Raw genomic sequence first — 14571 nt, 5'->3', positions numbered from 1 at the left:
CTCCAAAAGAACCATTGAACTTGAATAACTACTATAAATGCTATCTATTAAACAGAAACAGATTAAGTAAAACTTTAAGAAACAGAATTAATCCTATTTCACATCTGTGTTGTAAAATATTAACAGAAAGCTTCTAGCCCTGGTCGGAGAGTTCAGTTGGTTAGAGCGCTGTCTCGAAGTGCAAAGGCTGCCGGTTTGACCCCTGGTGAGGGCACATACAGGAACAGATTGATGTTCCTGTCTGTCTCTCACTAAAATCAATAAACAAAAAAAATTTTTTTAAAGGAAGCTTCTATACCTGTGCCAGAGTAACATTCAAATTCTTCAGATGTGAAAATAAGCAAATGAGGTAAGTTGAACACTAACCTTTTTAACTTCTCGCTTGGCTATGACTGGTCCACTTTTACTACTGGAAACAGAAATATTTTTCTCCTTATTATACATTTCTGTATTTACCAGAAAACTAGCTTCAGCACCTGTTACAGAACTTCAAAAAAAAAGGCAAAAAAAAAAAATTAAGAGAAATAGAAGGCAAATATATATTATTATTATTAAAAGACTCAGCCGTGGCTGGTTTGCTCAGTGGTCGAGTGTTGGTCCAGAGTGGTGTGGATATACCAGATTAGATTCTCAGTCAGGGCACACAGGAGAAGAGACCACCTGCTTCTCCACCCCTGCCCTTCTCCTCCCACAGTCATGACTGGATTGGTCCGAGAACATTGGCCTTGAGTGCTGAGGATGGTTCTGAGGAGCCTCAACCTCAGGTGCTAAAAATAGCTCGGGTGCAAGCACTGTCCTAGATGGGCATAGCATTAGCACCAGATGGGAGTTACCAGGTGGATCCCGGTCAGGGATCATATGGGAGTCTGTCTCTCTTGTTCCCTTCCTCTCACTTGGAAAAAAGAGACAGAGAAAGATTTTGGCCCTGGCCCATTGACTCAGTGGATAGGAGCACTGGCTCAGCATGCAGACATCCCAGGCTGGATCCCTGGTCAGGGCACACGTGAGAAGTGACCATCTGCTTCTCTTCCCCTCCCTCTCCCTCTTTGCTCTCTCTTCCCCTCTCGCAGCCAGTGGCTTGGTTGGTTTGAGCATCAGACTCAGGAGCTGAAAACAGCTCAGTTGATCCAAGCATTGGACCCTGATGGGAGCTGCTTGGTGGATCCCAGTTGGGGCACATGCAGGAGTCTATCTCCCCTCCTCTTACTTTAAAAAAAAAAAAAAAAAAGGACAAAGACTTATTTCCTTCTAGGTAATTTCTTTCCCAAGTCCATTCCTACCTGGGCTGGTAATGCTGTAATCCCTGTACCTGGGTGGCAAGATACTGTGGTAACTCCCATGTCACTTCATTTGTTTGTGTGTTCCAATAATAATAGCATCCTGTGTTCTCATCCCAGACTTCTTGCCAATCTCCCATCTCAATTTCAACTAGAAGAAAATAAAACAAATTTTAAGAAGTGCAAATTCCTCCACAATTCTGACCTTATATCCCAAGTCATCTCTAAAGCCATACCAATCTAACAGAGGGTTTCTCAACCTTAGCACTGTTTTAATATTTAGGAAGGAAAGTTTTTTGTTGTGGGAGGCAGTCTTATGTAGTGTTTAGCAGCATCCTGGTTTCTACCCACTAGATGCAATAACACTCTCCCTGTTGTGACAACAAAAATTGTCTCTAGACATTGTCAAATGTCCCCTGGGGGGTAACCACACCTCTCCCCCATCATCTTTGCATGCATGCTTTATAAAAGCAGTCTTGCCTGACAAGGTGGTGGCACAGTGGATAGAGCATCAGACTGAGATGCGGAGGACCCAGGTTCAAAACCCTGAGCTCACCAGCTTGAATACAGGCCCATCTGATTTGAGCAAAGCTCACCAGCTTGAGCCTAAGGTGCTGGCTTAAGCAAGGGACCAATCAGTCTGCTGTAGGATCAATCAGTCTGCTGTAGCCCCACCCACCCCGTCAAGACACAATGAGAAAGCAATCAATGAACAACTAAGGCATTGCAATGAAGAATTGATGCTCATCTCTCTCCCTTCCTGTCTGTCCCTATCTGTCCCTCTGACACACACACAAAGGCAGCCTTGAAGGGAAAAAAGTCTGATAGTACAAAAACTTATCTTGAACCCCTGTAATTTTTTGTAAGATTTTATGTATTGATTTCGGGGAGGGGTGGGGAAGGGGGAAGAGAAGGAAGCATCAACTCATAGTAGTTGCTTCTTATATGTGTCCTAACTGGGCAAGCCTGGGGTTTCAAACTGGAAACCTCAGCATTCCAGGTTAATACTTTATCATCCACTTTGCCACCACAGGTGAGCCCCTCCCCAAATTTTTTTAAAATAATAGCTTCAATCATTCATTTTGCATAATCTGCTGCTGGTTAAAAGGGCACGCAATTATCTTTCAAAAATAAAAATATATCCTACTAATTCTCAGAAATAGCTATTCTACTTATCTTCCAAAACACTGTATTTAAAAAGGCAGAATCCTACAGTTTGGAGCTAAAGCATATGGGTTTTTATCTTGGAAATCTCAATGCCTACAACCCTTTAGGTTTCTTTAAAGATCAAAAGATCAAGCTTGGCCTGACCTGTGGTGGCGCAGTGGATAAAACGTCGACCTGGAATGCTGAGGTCGCCGGTTCAAAACCCTGCACTTGCCTTGTCAAGGCACATTTGGGAGTTGATGCTTCCTGCTCCTCCCCGTTTTCTCTCTCTCTCTCTCTCTCTCTAAAATGAATCAAATTAAAAAAAAAAAAAAAAAAGATCAAGCTTACCTCCTGCCAGTGAACACTGAGTGTCATATTGCCACCCTGGTGTCTGGGCTGAATCTGTTCCATTGGAAGTAGTGGAAGAAAGGGCAGATGCTGCTTCCTTTGGCTCTGGGCGAGGTGGAGTTGGAGGTGGAGCAGAAGCTCCTATAGGAGCTGCAGGCTGAGGAGCTGTTATTGCATCAATCTCCTTTAGAAAAAAATAACAAATGCATTAATCACATCAAAACTAGAAAACTAAGAAAATGGCAATCACTTTAAAATAAAACCCCACATGCTCAGTTCTCAGCTTCTCAAATCAAAACCCTCATCTTCTAATTATGCAAGTTCCCCAAACCTTTCTATTCTCCATGTTGCTCTCTTATAACCTTAAAAATAAAATGAAGAGAGATGGGGAGGGACAAAGGAAGAGAGGTAAAAGGAGAGAAGAAGGAAGAGGAAGACACAGATTGACAAGGGGACTAAGCAGTTGAGATCTAGGTCCCAAAGTGTTTTCAATAACTTAAAGACCCAAACAAAAGCACCACTAACCGCTAGGAAGTTGGCCAATGTACTATCAATATCAGTTGACTGATTTCCATTTGCCTCTTTAGATTGTGCTGGTTTTTCTGAAACATCACTCTCTTCATCATCACTATCAGCATATGCACCAAGTAAGCATAAACCTCCTAATAACAGAAAGGCAAACATTAGTAATTAACAATGCTAATATGTGCTAGGAAGAATCCAAGAAAAAATAAACATGATTCTTTAGCTAAACAGGTTTAATTTTCTTACAGATTAGAACAAACTTCAAATAAACCATCAATGAACTACTACAGGTATATATTATGCACTTGGAGCTAATAAAATCAATCTGTATAGCTACTTGAGACCCTACTCAAAATATGTGCTCATTCAACCTTATACTCTGTCGAAATAGCGTATGGTAAATCCTGATTTTAGCGTTTGTTGATTTACGTATCCATCTCAAAGACATAAACAAATTAGGGTTTGGTACATGAAACAAAGATTTTCAAAATTAAAAGCAAAATTCTTTTCCAATAATTTCTTCCCTCAAAATGGAATTCAAAACACTAGAACAAAAATAAAACAATAAGCAACAAAAACAAAAAAGCTAGCACCAATTATCAATGTCTCCCTCAAAGTGAAGTTCAGGTATGGTCCTTAAAACGTCACTATGCTATTTCCTTTGTATCACCTGTGGCTACTCTGATGTTACAAATTAAGTGAGCACATATAAGTGTAGACAAAAGCAGGCAAAAACTCTGTGCCAATGTGCTAGAGTACAGCAAGTAAACCAATGGTTTTCTCTTTTTCTTTTTTAAAGTGAGAGGAGGGGAGATAATGAGACAGACTCTCCCGCATGCACCCCAATCTGAATCCACCCAGCGATCCCCATCTGGGTCTGATGCTTTGCCTATCTGGGGGTGATGCTCGCAACTGAGTTATATTTAGTGCCTGAGGCGGAGGCTTTACGGAGTCATCCTCAGCACCCAGGGTCGATGCCCTTTAATCAATCAAGCCATGAGAAAGAGAGAAACAGAGAAGAGGAAGAGGAGGAGAGGAGAAGCAGATGGGTGCTTCTTTCTGTGTCGCCTTACTGGGAATCAAATCCAGGACCACATACCAGGTCAATGGTCTACTACTGAACCAACCAGCTAGGACTTGGTTTTCAAGGTTTACAATTGGGGACTAGTGAAAACAATTATTTTGGGATCGCTAAGGCAGAAATCACTCATAAGCAAATTCAACTAAGATCTCTGATTCTGGCCTGACCTGTGGTGGCGCAATGGATAAAGCATCGACCTGGAAATGCTGAGATCGCCAGTTCAAAACCCTGGGCTTGCCTGGTCAAGGCACATATGGGAGTTGATGCGTCCAGCTCCTCCCCCTTTCTCTCTCTCTGTGTCTCCTCTCTCTCTCTCCCCCTCTCCTCTCTAAAATGAATAAATTGAAAAAAAAAAAAAAGATCTCTGATTCTATATAGTATCAGAGTAGTTAACTCTTTCATGAACTGGCACCAAATTTGCGGCAGAATGCCACCAGTCCGCTGAATGGTGGTTGATAAACACTAAAAGTGGACAAGAATGTGTATATAATGAAGGTTAGCAATTTGAGCACTTATGAGATTGTGACATTCTTTCCAATTAATGAAGACATTGTAGCCTGACCTGTGGTGGCGCAGTGGATAAAGTGTCGACCTGGAAATGCTGAAGTCGCTGGTTCAAAACCCTGGGCTTGCCTGGTCAAGGCACATATGGGAGTTGATGCTTCCAGCTCCTCCCCACCTTCTCTCTCTCTCTCCCTATCTGTCTCTCTCTCCCTTTCTCTCTCCTCTCTAAAATGAATAAATAAAATTAAAATAAAATAAAAAAAGGACTTCATTTAAAATTGACAGATTCTCCTCTTTAAAAAAAAAAAAAAAAAAAAAGACATTGTAATAATCATGACCTGCATGACTTTTTTCTAACAATTGTAATTTTGCCCACCCCTGCATGCCCTCTGTATATATCATTTTATTATAATATGTACATAAAATGTTAAAGCCTGGCTAGACTTTTCAGCTTTATTAATAAGACTAAATAAGTGTCTGGCACATTCTATATTCTCAATAAATACTTGGTAAATGAACACATTTATCAGGAAGCAAAATCTATTTTTGTTATAATTTCAAAAACGAATTCATGAATTCATGTAGAAGTAACAAATTGCTTCATTTATCATACAAGAGTTTACATTCACTGCTTTAGTCACATAAATCTTGTTTTAGTATACAGGCAAGTTCTTACACTAAACATTAATTTCCTAAATACTACTTTAAACTGATTAGAATGATTTGAAGTGGACATTTAACAGTGTTACCAAATCTTTTATTTCTCATGGTTTTGGAGTATGACAGTCAACTTTCCTGATAGTCTAACAAAGGTAATAGCCTTGTAGGGTATACAGCTACAAAAGGAGACATTTCTCTATGGACAAAGTCTGCACTTTAGCAGTTGGCACTCAGATGGCTTTTTGAGGGAAGGAGGAAGATGAAAACATCCTTAGAGACAATCAGAAATCTAGTCACACATGTCACTGTCCTTAATGCCACATATACCCTTTGGTAAAAGGTTCCAGCCAGGTGAATTGTGCAGAATTTTAACTACAAAATTCTCCAAGCAGGGGCAATTCCCCATGCTTGATATAGGTCTCATGGGTAACAAATTTCACCAAGGCTCTACCGATTCCTTTTTTCTTCACCTCAGAGCTTTCCATAGCACATATATCAAACCTCTTCCAAGCTCCTAATAACATAATGACTATTAAATAGCGAAACAAAATAAAAACTGTTAAACTTAGTATTTGAGAGAAGAGACATACTTAATATAATCAAAGACACCATACATTAGTTCACCATTTTTTTTTAATTCATTTTAGCAAGAATAAGGAGAGGAGGAGAAGGGAGAGAGGATGGAGAAAAGAAGGGAGAGAGGAGAAAGATAAGCTCCAAACAGCAACTGTTCCTTGTACTTCCATTAACGCTATTCAAATTTCCTCATTACAGTACATCATTTAAACAGTGGTTTCTAACCCTTTTAGTCAAAGAAACTATTAATAATCAGGATGATAAAAGCTATGAACCCACTCACAGGAACACACACTTGACTGTGCAATTTTAGGCGATCCACACACCTCTGACACTCCGTTGATCCACATTAAGTACCCTTCTCTAGAAGATGGCTTACACTGGTTGACTATCCTAGTAATCTATCGATCTAATTGAATAGAACTTATTCTAAAATTAATTCCACATGCATATACTATTTTTTAAAATAAAAATATTTTATTTTAAAACATAGCTATAAAAATACTAGCTATGTTTGCTCTAATATATTATAAAAGTATATATTAATAACTTAAATTTTTACCTCACTTTTTTTTTAATTTTTGTATTTTTCTGAAGCCAGAAACGGGGAGGCAGTCAGACAGACTCCCACATGCGCCCAACCGGGATCCACCCGGCATGCCCATCAGGGGGTATGCTCTGCCCATCTGAGGCGTCGCTCTGTTGCGACCAGAGCCATTCTAGCGCCTGAGGCAGAGGCCGTGGAGCCATCCTCAGCGCCCGAGCCAACTTTGCTCCAATGGAGCCTTGGCTGTGGGAGGGGAAGAGAGAGACAGAGAGGAAGGAGAGGGGGAGGGGTGGAGAAGCAGATGGGTGCTTCTCCTGTGTGCCCTGGTCGGGAATCGAACCCGGGACTCCCGCACGCCAGGCTGACGCTCTACCACTGAGCCAACCAGCCAGGGCCAAATTTTTACTTAATTTTTGTGGAAAGAAATCTGGCATGTTTATAATGATAAAAGGAAAATACAAAAATCATCTCAAGAGCCCTGGCCGGTTGGCCTGGCGTGTGGGAGTCCTGGGTTTGATTCCCGGCCAGGGCACACAGGAGAAGCGCCCATCTGCTTCTCTACCCCTCACCCTCCTGCAGCCAAGGCTCCATTGGAGCAAATTTGGCCCGGGCGCTGAGGATGGCTCCGTGGTCTCTGCCTCAGGCGCTAGAATGGCTCTGGTCGCAACAGAGCGATGCCCCAGATGGGCAGAGCACCGCCCCCTGGTGGGCATGCCGGGTGGATCCCGGTCGGGCGCATGCGGGAGTCTGTCTGACTGCCTCCCCGTTTCCGGCTTCGGAAAAATACAAAAAGAAAAAAAAAAGAAAAAAAAAGTCATCTCAAGAAAATAATAAAGACAACTCCTTTTTTCTTTTTGTGGCACTTTAGTTGTTCATTGATTGCTTTCTTATATGTGCCTTGACCATGGGACTATAGCAGACCGAGTGACCTTTTGCTTAAGCCAGTGAGTGACCTTGGGTCAAGCTGGTGAGCTTGCTCAAACCAGATGAGCCCACGCTCAAGCTGGCGACCTCGGGGTCTGGAACCTGGGTCCTCCGCATCCCAGTCCCATGCTCTATCCACTGCGCCACCACCTGGTCAGGCTATAGCCAACTCTTGAGTTATCTACTCTAGTATACAAAACCATGAAAAAAACAGAAAACTGTTTTCCTTTGGTTTTTGTTGGACAAACATTTCCTATACCTTATACCAACTAATAGGTTAAGAACTGAATAAACTGATACCTGGTAAGATAATGTCAGATAGAATGAAAACATTTCTGTTCACAAGGCATATGAAGGCCTGAAGTGCTGACATAGCAAACAAGGACATTTCTCCTAGAAACATGTAAAATTCTATCCTACATGATTCTTAGAAGGCTCAAATGAAATAATATATGAAGTTCATAAATACAAAATAGCATTTTCTAGCTTGTAAATGTCTCTCACAACCAAGTTTTAGCTTTATTAACCCATGCTGGGTTTTTTATAAAGTAGCAAATGGGAGGAGGAGGGAACAGCATCTATTATTTCAGGTGTTATTTGTACAAAAAGTACACCACATTTAAAAGAATAAAATTTTTAGCCTGACCAGGCAGTGGCGCAGTAGATAAAAGCATCGGACTGGGATGTGGAGGACCCAGGTTCGAGACCCCGAGGTCGCCAGCTTGAGCGCGGGCTCATCTGGTTTGAGCAAAGCTCACCAGCTTGGACCCAAGGTCGCTGGCTCGAGCAAGGGGTTACTCGGTCTGCTGAAGGCCCATGGTCAAGGCACATATGAGAAAGCAATCAATGAACAACTAAAGTGTCGCAATGAAAAACTAATGATTGATGCTTCTCATCTCTCTGTTCCTGTCTGTCCCTGTCTATCCCTCTCTCTGACTCTGTAAAAAAAAAGTAAATAAAAAAAATCTAAAAATAAAAAAATAAGTTTTACCAATTATAAGATATTTAGTACCAAATCATATTTTAATCTTTCAAGGTACACACACACACACACACAAAGATGTATATACACTATACATAAAACATTTTTCGCCCTTGCTCTGTGTCAAAACTTTATATATATAATTTGTTCAATATAATCATCAAAATAACTTAGGTCTGGGGGGCGGGGGTGGGGGAGGGGCACAAAGAAAACTAGATAGAAGGTGACGGAGGACAATCTGACTTTGGGTTAAATGTATGCAACAGAATTGAATGACAAGATAACCTGGACATGTTTTCTTTGAATATATGTACCCTGATTTATTGATGTCACCCCATTAAAATAACAATTTATTTATAAAAAAAAATAAAAATAAAAATAACTTAGGTCTGACCTGACCACTAGGTGGTGGCACAGTAGACAGAACATTGACCTGGGACACTGAGGTCTCAGGTCTGAAATCCCAAAGTTGCTGGCTTGAGCCCAAAAGTCACTGGCTCAGCTGGAGCCCCTCAATCATGTATGCGAAGCAATCAATGAACAACTAAGGTGATACAACTATGAGTTGATGCTTCTCATCTCTTTCCCTTCCTGTCTCTCTCATTAAAAAAAAAAAGGAAATAAATGTATGCCTGTAAGATCTATTTAACAGGTGAATGAGGTCCTGGCCTTAGAATGAATGCTAGTCAGGATTCGAGCCCAAATTTGTCTGCAAAACCACTGTTGCACCAATCAAAGCCATATGTTAGAAAAGAAACAGAAATGACATCAACCGTGGCCGGGCAGCTCAGTTGGTTACAGCATCCTGATGCACCATAGTTGTGAGTTTGATCCCTGGTCAGGGCACATACAAGAATCAACCCATGAATGGACAAATACTGATCTCTCACTACAAAATCAGTAAGTAAATACAAATACATTCCGGAAGTTCCCTAAACACCACCAGGTTAGATGGGGAAGGCAACAACTCATTACAAAATAGCATTTGAAGAAAAAGTAGTACAAAGTATTTTAGGTACAGATTAAACAGTGACAAATTTGACATTGGTTAAAGTGTGTGTGGTGTGTATACACATACATGTCATATGTCTGTATATACATGTCTATATGTATATATATACAAACATACACCTATATACTATATATGTATATCAATAAACTATCACAGATTTAAAATTTCTATTTTTATGGGAGAAATATAAAGCGGCCAACACTGACGCAGTCAACAAAACACTCTAGAAACACATACAATTTGATCCTAACGAAAGATACTGTAGAAAAGGAAAAATCTCTATACCTGTTGCTTTAACGGCTGTGGGTCTGGTGGTCATGACTGGTTTTGGAGGATTCTGAACAACTCTGGGAACCTCCACCACCACTTCCTGTTCATCTGGATTTAGAAAACCAGCAAAAGAAAACTACAGTCAGATGATGGGTCAGAAAACACACTACAGGTGACAAAAACAAGCTTAGATTTGACCTTTCAAGTTCAGGGTTCATCTTTTTTAAAACGGCGTATAATCCATCACTGGCCCAAGTAACTGGGAGATGATAAACAAGCAGAGCTACAATCTTCTGTCTAGTGACTTTAGAATTAAGAATCTGAACATGATAAACAAAAATCACACCTGAAATAAACGCACACACAATAAATGTTCTCCGGGCCTTTCTCTACAGTAAGCTCAGCTATTGCACTTCCTTCCCGAGAGCAACTCAACCAGATTTTTTTAAACGCCTGAAATCATCGCAGCTTCTCCAGCACCTGGTTCCTGGATAAGCGTAGTCGTTATTTTTCTTTTTACTTAAAAAAACGTCAATGACACTTTACATTATTATTTCCTATTAGTTTCAGGTGTATATCATAATGGTTAGCCAATCACATAACTCTTCATCTAAAGACCCGTCCGGGGAGGACGTAGGAAGCCAGCACCCTCACTGCTTCAGAAATTTCTGGGATACCTGCCAATTTGGGGGTTCCCGAAGCTCTGGCTGACACAAAAATGGCTTGCTCACTTCCGATGGGTATCTCTCGATTTCAACGAAAACGAAGGGGAGAGCGGATGACGCGTCGAAAAGGCCCGGTTCCACGGCCACCAAGCCGTGGCCGCGGAAATTCACGCTTGCACATCCTCCCCGTCAGTTATCCAAAACCCAGCGTGGCCGCGGCCGAGTCTCGGGGTGCGGGGCCAAGCCCTGCACCCCTTCCGTCTCCTCGGGGCCTACAGCCGGGCCGTCCTGCCCGCAGGCCGCCCGCAGCAGGCCTCGGACGCGGACGCCGCCCGCCCGGCTTCTCCTCCTCCCAGGCCTTCCCTGCCCGACAGGCTAGGCCGCAAGCCCCGAGCTCGAGTTTCGGGCGCCTCACCTAAGTTCCGGGGCCCTTCGCGCGCCCTTACCTTCTGAAGGCGACTCTTCCGGGGCCGCGGCGGCAGGCACCGCGCTCGGCGGCGGCGGCGGCGGCGCTGCCGCTGGGGATGGCTGGCTGGGCGTCGCCGCCGTCGAGTCCGGCTCGGTATCGGGTTCCGGCTCCGGGTCCCGGCCAGGCGTGCTGCTCCGAGGACCCGGTGGAGAGAGCTGCAGGATAGGCCGACGGCCAGGTACTACCCGGGACTTCTTCCCCATCGCGGGCCCAAGCTCGAGCTCCGAGCGTCGGGGAGTCGAGAGGGGCGGGCGCTCGGCGTGGCGCTGCGTAATCTATATTCACGCACCGCCTCCTGAGAGGACCTGCTTTTAACGGCAGAACGCGCGTCTGCGCAAGCGCCTTGGGCCGTCTACGTTCTTCTGTCTCCTCCACCCCCAAGAAGGGCAGGCTTTACCCATGGCACTAGGCGATTGGTTACTTTGGCCCACTGATAAGGCCGGCAGCCAATGGGAAGGAAAAGAGAAGGAGAGTCAAACCAATAGTACGGAAGGGCCTGAGTTTAGAATTATTTCCCCAGCACCTCGGGCTCCACCCATGCGTCTTTTGCGAAGTCTTTTCTTTACCCTCATTGTCCTCCATGTTCTTTTTTTGTACTTGCTGTTAGTTGTTATTTGTACTCTGGGAGGTTGTTCTGCTTTCAGGACCTTTCCCAAAGTTTCTCCCAGATTATTGTGGCTTACTTTGGGTATAGCATTGAATAACAAGTAGAATAGTGGATCTTTTATGCTTTTGTGAATTTCTTAAAGCACAAAGATGATGTCGCCTGTGTTGCTTATCAACTAGAAAAAAATCGCTAGAAATTATACTACATACAGGTAAAAACCTAAATTGTTGCGGTAGGGTACAGGAGCCTACCCAATTTGGCCCACTGGTAGCCTCAACCTGCTTTATGTATCTTCCTTGAACCCACACAACTCCTGTCCCCCTGTCCCGTGTCTACCCCACCCCACCCTCCTTCTGGAGCTAGACACTTGGAAAATCACCTGTCTCATCTTCAGCCCCTCACAATATCTGGAGTAACTGCTGAATCACATGAAGAAAATATTTTAATTCTTCAACACCCAGAGCAGGCACCACCTCTCTGAACCTTGTCTTGTATCTCAATGCTAAGCTCTTCCCCAGCACTTGACGTTTATTTATACTGTTAATACTCGTTTACCCCTTCTAAACTGAGCTTAAGAAGAAATCTGGTAATATTTATTCTTATATCCCCAGCTGCTTAGTTCCTAACTAAGCATTCTAGTAATAGCTACTAACATTTACCGAGCACTTACTGTACGTTGGACATGGTCTTAAGTGCTTTACATACAGAATTGTATTTAATTCTCACAGCCTTATGGGATAGATATCATTACCTCTACTTATGGATGAACTCTCAGATTAGTTGTTGAATGCAAAAGCCCTGAAAGCAGTGACTTGTCTTGTTTCCTGTGTATGAAATGTAGTTTCTGGGACATAGCACTCAGTTTTTTGAATGACTAGAATGTACAAGCTTGAAATAAGTAGTAAAAGTTCTTTCTTTTCTTGCCAATGTGAGGAATACGTATCTGGATTAAAGTATCCTGACTTTAGACTCGCAAGATTCCTGAAAAATTAACAGCCAAAATCACAGGAGAATTTGCTGTTTTGAAACTAGCAGCAATTTCCTGAGGGGTGAGGCATTGAAATATGGTAGTTGTGCACAGAAGTTCTGAAGCCAAAAATCTGGATTCATAACTCAGCTCCAACACTTTCCAGATTTGACTTCTTGGAGAAGATTCTTAACAACCCTAAATTTGTTTTTGCAACTGTAAATGTGTTAGTACCAGTATCCACAGAGTTGTTGAGAAGTTTAAATTAGATCATAGTTTTAAGCCCTTTGCATTGTCCCAGGAACAAAATAAGCAACCATTACATAGTAGCTATTGTTACTATTATTCCTACTTTTGTTTACACAGAAGTCCACATTCTATTACAAAACTGGTTGTAACCAAGGTGAGATTATGAGCTAAATCAGAATGCATAGAAATGTGAAAGACTGTTTTCCTTGGGGAAAACTTAAATTTCTGGAGGTGACTGTTATGTTTATATCCAGGGTTCTCAACCCCAGCTGTTCATAAAACCATCTGGAGAACATTAAAACAATATTAAGAAACTGAGCTCTGGTCGCGACATGGCGACGCCCAGGATGGGCAGAGCATCGCTCCCTGGTGGGCAGAGCATCGCCCCATGGTGGGCGTGCCGGGTGGATCCCGGTCGGGCGCATGCGGGAGTCTGTCTGACTGTCTCTCCGTTTCCAGCTTCAGAAAAATGCAAAAAAAAAAAAAAAAAAAAGAAAGAAACTGAATCAGTTTGATTGAGGGAGAGCAGTGGAAGTCTTTTTTTTTTTTTAACTCATTCACACCAGATTTATTGATTTTAGTGAGAGAGGAGGAAGGGGAATAGAGAAGAGAGAGAGAGAGAGAGGGAGAGAGAGAGAGAGAGTCAGGAACAATGAGCTGTTCCTGTGTGTGCCCTGACCAGTGATCGAAATGGCAACTTTGATGCACATCCGACACTCTTCACAGAGTTAACCCCCAAGGGCGGGCAAGGTCTTATTTTTTAAAAAAAAAGCTCATAGGACCAGCCCTGCAGTGGTGCTGTGGATAAAGTGTTGACCTGAAATGCTGATATTGCCAGTTCAAAACCCTGGTCTTGCTCATATGAGAAACAACTACATACTATAAGCTGGTGTTTATCATTCTCTCCATCAACCTTTCTCTTTTTCTCTCCTCTCTCTCTAAAAACTTTTTTTTTCTTAGGAGCCCTGGCCGGGCAGTTCATTTTGTTAGAGCATCGTCCGGACATGCTGAGGTTGCAGGTTCAATCCCCAGTCAGGACACGTACAAGAAACAATGAATGATGGCATTAATAAGTGGAATAACAAATTAATGTTTCTTTCTCTCTCTCTCTCTGTCTCTCTCCTTTCCTCTCAAAAATCAATTTAAAAAAGAAAGCTCTTAGATTGTTTTATTATTTTATTGTTTAAACCAGGGGAGAATGGGAATGCAGTCTTCTACTGTCACAAATTATGCAGTCAAATTTCCCACATTTGGAGAAATGCACAGGTCAGCACACCAAGTGCAATGGGTGAGCCTCACCCTGGGAAAACCAGCTTTGTGATCATGGTATCTCCCCTACCAGGTAAATATACCCTCTCTTAGGTTATTTTCATGCTTAGCCAGGGTTCAGAAACACTAGCTTTAGCGGAAGAAATGTTTTACTGTTGTTGGCTTCACAGAAGGTGTTAAGAATTTGGACTGGGCCTGACTTGTGGTGGTGCAGTGGATAAAGCGTTGACCTGGAACGCTGAGGTCACCAGTTCAAAACCTGGGCTTGCCTGGTCAAGGCACATACCGGAGTTGATACTTCTTGCTCCTCCTCCTTTCTCTCTCTCACTCTCACTCTCTCCTCTCTAAAATGAATAAATAAATAAATAAATTAAAAAAAAGAATTTGGACTGGGAGGCCCTGGCCATTTGGCTCAGTGGTAGAGCGTCGGCCTAGCGTGCAGAAGTCCCAGGTTCGATTCCCGGCCAGGGCACACAGGAGAAGCGCCCAT

General features: G+C 42.7%; 1 protein-coding gene and 1 non-coding gene across 2 annotated transcripts in view; both read right to left on the bottom strand.

Annotated features, from left to right (window-relative positions):
• Nucleotides 1-11244, bottom strand: part of FNBP4 (formin binding protein 4) — a 44357-nt gene extending 33113 nt beyond the window's left edge. The window contains 6 exon segments of the mRNA XM_066361554.1: nt 367-487; nt 1281-1428; nt 2775-2958; nt 3300-3436; nt 9871-9963; nt 10967-11244. Of these exon segments, the coding sequence (XP_066217651.1) occupies nt 367-487; nt 1281-1428; nt 2775-2958; nt 3300-3436; nt 9871-9963; nt 10967-11192 (909 nt within the window). The 5' untranslated portion in view covers nt 11193-11244.
• A 2759-nt stretch (nt 11245-14003) lies between these two features.
• Nucleotides 14004-14162, bottom strand: LOC136390030 (U1 spliceosomal RNA). Its single transcript, XR_010748558.1, has one exon. It is a non-coding gene; the product is annotated as a U1 spliceosomal RNA (small nuclear RNA).
• Nucleotides 14163-14571: the final 409 nt, after the last annotated feature.

The sequence above is a fragment of the Saccopteryx leptura genome, chromosome 1 (genome assembly GCF_036850995.1).
Source record: "Saccopteryx leptura isolate mSacLep1 chromosome 1, mSacLep1_pri_phased_curated, whole genome shotgun sequence".
In the NCBI taxonomy this organism is placed as follows: domain Eukaryota; kingdom Metazoa; phylum Chordata; class Mammalia; order Chiroptera; family Emballonuridae; genus Saccopteryx; species Saccopteryx leptura.
This window is presented reverse-complemented; position numbering and strand designations above follow the sequence as displayed.